This window comes from Olea europaea, unplaced genomic scaffold, assembly GCF_002742605.1.
Source record: "Olea europaea var. sylvestris unplaced genomic scaffold, O_europaea_v1 scaffold1373, whole genome shotgun sequence".
Lineage (NCBI taxonomy): Eukaryota > Viridiplantae > Streptophyta > Magnoliopsida > Lamiales > Oleaceae > Olea > Olea europaea.
In genome coordinates this window covers 138,535-147,834 of record NW_019231240.1, presented here as the reverse complement: position 1 = coordinate 147,834, position 9,300 = coordinate 138,535, and the positions used below count along the sequence as shown (strand labels likewise).

The window sequence follows — 9,300 nt, the reverse complement described above, 5'->3', positions numbered from 1 at the left end:
TAAGTAATGCTATTCGTAGTCGCTCACTACGGTAGTCGCCCTACGTGGCATACAAATGGCAGGTGATTTTTTGATAAATTAATGTGGTAGTTTTTTTATTCATTAATGCATCAAATAACCACCTGTCATGTGTATGTCATGTAGAGCAATTTTGTAGTGAGCGACTGCAAATAACATTATTCGATTTTAATAAGATATTTAATAATGAATGTAGATATAAATGCTGTAAAGGCTTTTATTCTCAGATTCATAGTCAAATTTCTATATTATAGTATCTATACTTGGAAAATAGAAGCCAGATTCAGTATAGAACTTGATTTGCAATAATTTCAATTCTTTACTGTTTTGTAATGTCAAATTTTTGAGTTTGGTGTATACCTCTTTATTGGGGGTTCATTTATTTTCAAGATTATTATATTGACTTAAAAAGTAACATGTAGTGTCACTTCCTAAATAAAATATCACACAATCAATTTTTAATACAAAAATTCAACATCTATGTCTAAGCTTTCGATTTGCTTATAAGAATTTTCTTGAACTAATATTTAACTGTTGATTTTATTTTTTGTTTTGCTAGATGTGAATTAAGGTTCCATGATAAAGAAAGGGGCATGATATGCCACTTTTTATTTAAAATGTCTGACATATGTAATTTGATTTTATAAAGTATTTTTTATGTCAAAACACTTTTCATTGATATTTTAAAAGATCCTTGATTTTAGCCTTTATGTGTATTTGTGTAAGTTGCCCTTTCTAAGTAAGAAATTTATTATCTAGCAGTTTTGAAAGTTTTTTAAAAGAATAAAATTAAATATATGTCCACGTAAAAAAATAGTTATGTGCAAATAATCTAGAATAAATGTGTATGACACCTTATAATTCAATACGAATTTAAATATTTTACGCAGTCATTTTCTATTGTGTATGTACTAATTTTTGATCTAATTATTGTTGCTTTGAATAAACTCTTGCATGTCAATAAATTTCTATTACAATGAAGAAAAACAAACACCTAATTAGGGATGACAATTTGAATCGTCAAAATTGAAAATTGCAGTTAACCGAATCGAATGAGGCAAAAAAAAAAAAAAAAACAAACCGATGGTGTAATGGGGCGGATATGGTTTTGATTTTAATAAACCGGTTCGTGGCGGTGTGGGTATGATATTTACGCTGTCGAATCGATTACTTGCTAAAAAAAGAAAAAAAAGATAATTGAATTGATTATTGGGCTTTACATTACTTTTCTATCTAGTCCAAAACAAAATCCCCCATTACATCTACTTGACTCAGCCAACCAGCCCACTTACCATTAGCCCATAATAATAGCATTAGTATGACAGTATATAAATGCAAACCTATGCTCCACAAATCACAAACTCAAGCACGGCTCCACTGCTTCCACGGTCCAAGTCGTCGTCGCCTTCGAGAATTTGTTATATTTGTTGGCCATTCTATTACTGCTGATCATGTAAAAATAGAGTTCGACATTTTTCTAGACAAGCCAGTATGCCAAGGATGGCTGGTTTTGATTTATTGACATGGTGGAAAGCAAATTCAGTAAAATACACTGACTTTATAGAAGGTTGCAGGAGATTTATTAATCATTCCAGTATCTACTGTGGCATCGGAGTCAATGTTTAGTACAAGTGAAAGATTTGTGAGTCCATATAGAAATAGGCTTCACCCGAAGACTCTAGAAGCTTTCATGTGTGGTTGGGATTGGCTTTGGACTGATATTCATGGTAGGATTTATTGTTTTATATTTGTTATTTATACACTTCCTTTTATTGTTAATTTTTTTCTATTGTGTGTAGAAAATTCTACTCCTTCATCATACTCTAGAGCTTGTACAACGTTTAGCGAGAAGGAAGCTGACGAAAATGTACATTTTTTTATTTAAATCTTAGTTAAGACCATTTTTGAATAGACAGTATCGTTGTATTATCTATTTACATTTCTTATTTACTAAATAGGAATCAACTTTGAGTGTTGATCTATGTTAATAAGATTTGTGGGGAAGAATGAATCAAGTAACTTCGATACACAGCAATTAAGAATGAAGGAAAATTTTACTATTGTTATATTTATAATATTGTTTATTAAATTTGTATTTTGCAATTGAAAATTGCGATAATGTTTGTACTTTTGTTTGGAATATTATTTGCTAATGTTTGCAGTTTCGTTTGGAATATTCTGTTTTTTTCAATTGATTTTTTATATATTGTTTTATATCAATTTGACGGATGAACCTATAAAAAATAATTTATTTTCATGATTATTAACCGAATCGAACTGTGTCGAATCGAGATACAAACCGATTTACGTGGTTATGGTGCAATTATGGTATGATCAAAAAATTAGTGGTGCGATTATGATTTTGACTGAACCGATCCATAATTGAACCGTTGTCAACCCTACACCTAACCTCTTTATGCTAAATACTTTTAAGAGATGACATCCATCAGTTTTGAAAACAATGTAATAGTCATAAGATAATTATTTTAGATGGGTAAAAATTGAAAGAGAAACTAAAAGAAGTTGAAAAATATCTAATTTGATGTATTGACAAATATAACTCAAATTATATTACACTGATTTTAGGTGGTTACCTGCGCACAAAACAACAAACACTGATTTTTCCAACTCCTATAAACAAATTTATTTTCAACAATACATTCTCACAATAAAATATTATGCATATAAATCAAAAACATTTTTTCTATTTTCCAACCACATATTCTTAAAAAATTCACTACTTCAAAACTCTTTTTTTTTTTTTTAATGGTAAACAAATAGAAGCTTAATTTAGATTTTTTTCCCCCAAGTATCTAAGAAGATAAAAATTACATACAAGTCAAAATCATTATTAATTATCATTTTTTGGATGGACTACCTAGTGAAATTGTAAATATTGAGATTGCATCTTCCGAACACAATATCAAATGTGATTGATGGGAACTCAAGGCCTACGATTGGGCGTGGAGTAGGGGATACGATCGTTTTTTTTTTTTAAACATTTTTTTTTTTTTTTGGTGTCAATTAAGGGTAAAATTTGACTTTACAACAAATTTAAACCTCACTAAGCCCTCTTTCAGACAAACAATGAAGTAGGATGAAATTGCTCTCATTATCATAGATCAAGGAGTTAAGTTTCAAAGGAAAAAAAGTAGAAACCAAAAGTGTGAATTGATAAAAAGTTAACCAAATCAAGGATTAAAAAAAAAAAAAAAACAGATCATTTGGTGCCAGTGGATATTAGCAAAAAATGTTCCTACGTTTGACTTTTAATGTAAAAAATGTCCTTACATTTTAAATTTTTGCATTTTCACCCTTTCAAAATTTCATTGTGGAACACATCATTTCATCCATTTTTTGTTAGTTCCACCGTTAAATACACACATAGATTCACCTTTTATTTTAAAACTCGAAGGGTAAAATGGTCTAACCACTTCAAATAACTCTTCTTTCCCACCATAAACAGGTTATTCTCAAAAAATAAAAATAAAAAGAACTGAACCGGTAATAAGCAAGTATGAAGATTAATCAAATACAACGAAGCAATCTTATGTCTCCGAGTTCTTGAATCTGAAATGCTGTGCGTAAAATCATAATTCTAAAATGACTCTGCATTTATTATTTGAAGTCAACTATTCATCATCACCCAAGCTGATGCATTTACCATTTTTCAGTTATGGCTTATATGCCTGCTCTCGTCTGCCAATACTCTCTACAGTAAATCAATATCGAAAATCATAAAACCTAATCCCAAAATTCAGCATCATTATTGAAGCTATCAATTTGTTTTTTCCCCGAAATTGAACACGTGCAAAACATCCATATGTTTAAATTGTTTTGCGCATAACCTCCCAAAGTTTCAAAGTGTTGTGTAAAACATCCCAACGTTTCGAAGGGTCTTACAAAAAATGTCCCTACGTTTCGTGTCTATGTGAAAATCATCCCTTTCATATCCTATAAGCATCCCGTTCAACCACAGCAACTTAAGACACAAATCAACCAAGGCATCTCATCATACTGATCAAATTACAATTTAAAGATAGCAACTCAACATACTAGAACAAAAAAACTCAGCAACTACATTAAGAGTCAAGCGAATTTGCATAAAAAATACGCAAAATGAAGACTCGGCAATAAAAAAAGATATGTATGGTAAGACACAACATTTTAGTCTCTTAAACTATTGAGCATTCAGACACATCAACAAAAGAAATTTACAATTTAGCCCAACCCTCAATGCACTGCAAATGCGTTTAACAAAAAACCAAAAAAATAAATAAATTAACAGACTATTCTTATTTAGGTGCTGGTGGTGGTTCCCCTTTGTAGCTCTTCCTATTGTGCCCCAATTCACCACATTTTCGACATGCCTGAGTCATCCCGCTCTTTTCCCTGCACAAAATATGTCTATTGAAGTTGTTTCTAAAAAGCTTTCATTTAGCTTATTATTTTTATTTTTGGTTCTTTTTTGGCATCCCAAAGGAAGCATTTTGCTTCGACTCAAAATCCTGTGAAAAACAATATATTCCATGAAAAATAGCAAGAAAGCCTCAATCACTCAAAGCTTCAAGTTTCAAATTGTAAAACAAGAAAAAACACAGCAAAAAACTACATTCTCCCAGATCACCCCTTCACCGAGTATAGAGAGTAGCCTAATACGAGATGAGAAATCTTAGATGATAGTTTTATGGAGAGTATTAATTGATTGGTTGTGTACTACATGTACATAATAGTTTACATATACATGATGTGGATAGAAATGATTGGATCAGAAGTTTTTCAACTAAATAAAAACTTTCCTATTCTATTTTTGACATCTCATTGCTACATAAACCATTATATACAAATAACATTATTCTTAATCTATTATCTCCAATGTTTTTTTAACTTTCAAGGCTACGCTTGCTGCACCGAGTTAGACCTATAAGAATTTAATATTCGATTATAATGATCAATATCATATTAATGATGGACTAAACATATAGTATTCTTTTTTTTTTTTTTTAAATTTAAAATATGGTTATTTGCACGATTTACCGTATAACATAAAACTGCAATTAAATATTAGTTTATGCCAAATAAAAAAAGAAAAAGAAAAAGAAGAATATAAACGCAATAACTTACTTTTCTTATTTTTCATTAAAAATATGGTGGTTTTCACTACTTTCTATGTAAACACAATTATGAGGTTGAATGTAGATTTATACATATATATATTAAATAATATTTTTGGAATTTTCATTAAAAAAATATCTTTGAGCAATCTTTCGTAATACTATTTATTAATATTCACTTTCCTTGTTTGGCCCTCAGATTAAAAATTTATTTTTTATAAAACTTATTTTCAATCACACAATTTATAAAATTCATAACTTTTATTAAAATGTGCTAAAAAATTGATTTTTAGCTGAACCAAACAGGGCATTATAATTTTCCAGAATAAAATTTTTTAAAAGTTTACTAGAGTAAATTGTAAGTTTTACTCTTAAACAAAGACAAAGATGCTTTATCGAACATAATTGCTGCAAAGGTTTCTCAAAGTTCAAAATTGCAACAAGACAACACACAAATCAATAATTTATCTTCCCAGGTTTTCCACCATCACCACCTGCGAGTCTCTCCCCAACTCTAGCGGCCTAGCCCCCTCTCTCTCTCACTCATCACTACTGATTACTGAGTTTGATAGAATTAGTTCACAAAACAACAACCCACGAATGCTGCATTTTGAACAAAGAAGATCCCATTAAAACGTTCCCAATTCGAGCAGTATTTTCACGTTTTGGGCCTAAAATCAAGCACCCAAATTGTGTGAAGAACCACCATTATTCAGTTTTATTGTCTAAATCTTAACGTTTCTGATTTCGTCACGAATCATAAATTTGATTCATTGACTATCCCTTCGTGAGCATTTATTAGCTACCACCGTAAACAAATATAACATATCTCTGTCTCTCTCTTGTAAAACTCAGATTTCTCTCTCCTATCTATGATATCTGAATTCCTTCTTTTTTTTATTTCCCCGATTGAATCAGCTGCAGAATCTTGGGTTTTAACGCATTTTTTTAATTTTTTTTTTCTATTTAAGATTTTTGATTTGTTAAACACTGCGTCAATATTTCAAGAATGGAGCTACCCTAACTGGTAAGGAGCAGTTACTACATTACTTGTTTCAATTTTGGATTTTTGTCCCCCCTTAATAAAGCTTTCTTTACTGGTTTTCTTGAATACCCATGTGAAATAAAATCAAGATTTTCGTTTTTATTTTAACAATTCGTGATTTTCTGAATCACACACCAATGTGGTGATGTGATTCTCAGAAGCTATTTTTAAGAGCTCGATATTCCAAAAATCTGATTTTTTCAGAATGTGGATTCAGGAATAATTTTGAGGGGTTGAATTAAAGATGCAATCAAGAGTAGGGAGTTTTGGTTCACTGGAGGATGGCAAAGAATCTTATGCTAGAACCACAAATCAATCCAGTAGGCATTTGCCACTGAGATTGCTTCAGTTTCTCTTGCTTTTCTTGGGAGTGGGCATTGTGTTTTCATGTCTCAGTTTATATACGAGTCGGTTTCTCAAGATCCAGAATGTAGTTCCTGTGGTTCAATCAAGAATTCAATCCTGTTTTGAAGAACCTAGTGCTCTGGAAAAATGGATTAGGCCTCCATCGAATTTGATTCATACTATGAATGATTCTGAGCTGTTTTGGCGCGCTTCGTTTGTACCTAGGATTAAAGAGTACCCCTTCAAGAGAACTCCCAAGATTGCATTCATGTTCTTGACAAGAGGACCTTTGCCAATGGCGCCTTTGTGGGATAAGTTTTTTAAGGGGAACGAAAAGCTTTATTCGATCTACATTCATTCTTTGCCATCCTATCATCCAGATTTCCCGACTTCATCGGTTTTTTATGGCAGACAAATACCTAGTCAGGTATAGAGATGAACATTTTTCCTGCTCTGTTTAGTGTTGTTATATGGTTGTACTTTGAGTTTACTTACTGGTTCTTTGACTTGAATCAAGGCCAGACTATACAAGAAATGAGAAATGTATGCATGTTTCTTAAGCCAAAAAACTCAGCTTAGGTCACAATAATGTCTCTTCTTAGGTTCCTCGCTCTCCTGGCCTAGGTTTTATTATTCATATGAATATAAATATATAATTTCTAAACAGTGAAAAGAATAATGGAAGGATTGTATTGTAGGTTCATGAGGTCATTCAGTGCAAAACAGGCTTTCCTTTTTCAATGCAATTGATTGGTGAATTGTTCAGTTGTACAGCTATCCCGTCTCGCTATAGAAAACAGTAGTTACACTTTATATCATCACTGGTTATATATGACCAGCTCTAGTGATTATCTCTAATAAAAAAAGTTCCAAAAATGGGAATGAAAATTTGATAGGGGAATAGTACATGCTTACAAATCAAACTCATTAAAGCCTGCTTGCTGTCGTCTTTGATGGAGAAATGATGTTGAATTTTCTGCCCAACCAGGAATAAGTCATTTAGACATTTTTACGAGTTGGTTATGCCAATAATGGTTTTCTATGAACCAGTGAAGGAAAATGACCCAAAAAAAAAAAAAAGGGTTTGAAAATCACCTTAACTTTATGAAGTTTGTTCTTTTCGAAGTTAGTAATTCTACTTGGAGTTCAAATTTTTAGACTCTATTTGGGGCGTTGAACTAGAATTATTGTATAATTTTTTGTTGACTTGAGAGTTGATAAACTCTAAATGTCAATCTAGAAATAACATTCAGCCTTGACATGTTTTGCTCATTGACCGTGTTAACTTTCTATTCCAAAACGCTGAGGTTGACCATGTAATCCCAAAGGTCTTTGAGGCTTGGTTATCATATAGTGAATTTGAAAATGTTATTGTATTTATTGCCAGCAACTGCCCTGGCTTAGTTATGTTAAATGATTGGAAACTTGTCAAGGGAACTAAAAGTTCATCCAAAATGATAGGAAAGATTCTGAATTCTGTTTTGCGTTTGGATTAAGGATTGCTCTGATTTGATTTTGTGTGAAACTTTATCAAACAATTCACGAGTTGTTGAGTTTATATGGTACCAGAAGAGGGTTTTTGTTGTGTACCTTTTTTGTAAAACACCATGCATTCTTTTCTTGTAGGTTGCAGAGTGGGGAAGGATGAGTATGTGTGATGGTGAAAGGCGACTTCTTGCTAATGCATTGCTTGATATTTCCAACGAGTGGTTTGTACTTCTATCAGAAGCATGCATTCCTCTTCAAAACTTTAGCATTGTGTACCGGTACATATCAAGATCCCGATTCAGTTTCATTGGTGCATTTGACGAATCCGGTCCATACGGTAGAGGCCGCTACAACGAGAATATGTCGCCTGAGGTCAACCTCACGGAATGGCGTAAAGGGTCCCAATGGTTTGAACTCAGTCGAAAACTGGCTGTTGACATTGTTCAAGATAGCGTTTACTACCCCAAGTTCGAGCAGTTCTGCAGGCCTGCATGCTATGTGGACGAGCACTATTTTCCGACCATGCTTAGCATCCAATCTCCTCATCTCTTGGCAAATAGAAGCCTCACCTGGGTCGACTGGTCGAGGGGCGGGGCCCATCCTGCAACGTTCGGGAAAGCTGATCTAAACGAGAATTTTTTCAAGAAAATTTCAGAAGGTAAACCGTGCATTTATAACAATCAGCCGACGTCCCTTTGTTTCCTTTTTGCAAGGAAATTTGCTCCTAGTGCTTTGGAGTATTTATTAGAGCATTCATCCAAATATTTGGGGTTTTGATAAGATTTGAATAATGAATGTAGCCATAAATGCTGTAGAAGCTTTTATTCTCATATTCATAGTCAAATTCCTATAACATAGCATCTTAAAACATGGAAAATAGAAGCCAGATTCAATATCCTAGGCATGTTAATGGGACAATACATCTTGAAAGTTATATATGTTTATAATGCCATCGCGTGGTATGCTACCCCAGAATCAGTAATCTGTGAGTGTCCTCCCCCTGTTTTGATTTCTACTTCATGTTGATGTGGGTAATATGTAAGTGTTATATTTTAGTCCAATAGATTTTGGATATTATACACTTTTAATATGTTTAATTAATGTATTTTATTTATGGTAGATCTATATTTAATTGAATTATATATTATTTTGACAAATTAAATTAATAGAGTCCGTAAATTCAAGTCTTGGTAACTTGTTAATTACAATAAGTTGTGATTGTGAAATACAAATTACATATGATTAAATCCTAAATTATTTGTGATCGTAAGTAATAACGAGATACAAATA

At 32.2% G+C, this 9,300-nt stretch overlaps 1 protein-coding gene across 1 annotated transcript; it reads left to right on the top strand.

Annotated features, from left to right (window-relative positions):
• The first annotated feature begins 5,564 nt into the window (after positions 1 to 5,564).
• LOC111375402 lies at positions 5,565 to 8,863 on the top strand. Its single transcript, XM_022998221.1, has 3 exons — positions 5,565 to 6,159; positions 6,395 to 6,949; positions 8,149 to 8,863. The coding sequence occupies exons 2-3, from the start codon at positions 6,422 to 6,424 to the stop codon at positions 8,785 to 8,787; spliced, it is 1,167 nt and encodes a 388-aa protein (XP_022853989.1). The 5' UTR covers positions 5,565 to 6,159; positions 6,395 to 6,421; the 3' UTR covers positions 8,788 to 8,863.
• The last annotated feature ends 437 nt before the right edge of the window (positions 8,864 to 9,300 follow it).

Coding starts and splice junctions, on each gene's coding strand:
- LOC111375402 (XM_022998221.1), top strand. CDS start 6,422: ATGCAATCAAGAGTAGGGAGTTTTGGTTCACTGGAGGATGGCAAAGAA. Junction 6,950..8,148: donor GCAGACAAATACCTAGTCAG/GTATAGAGATGA, acceptor CTTTTCTTGTAG/GTTGCAGAGTGGGGAAGGAT.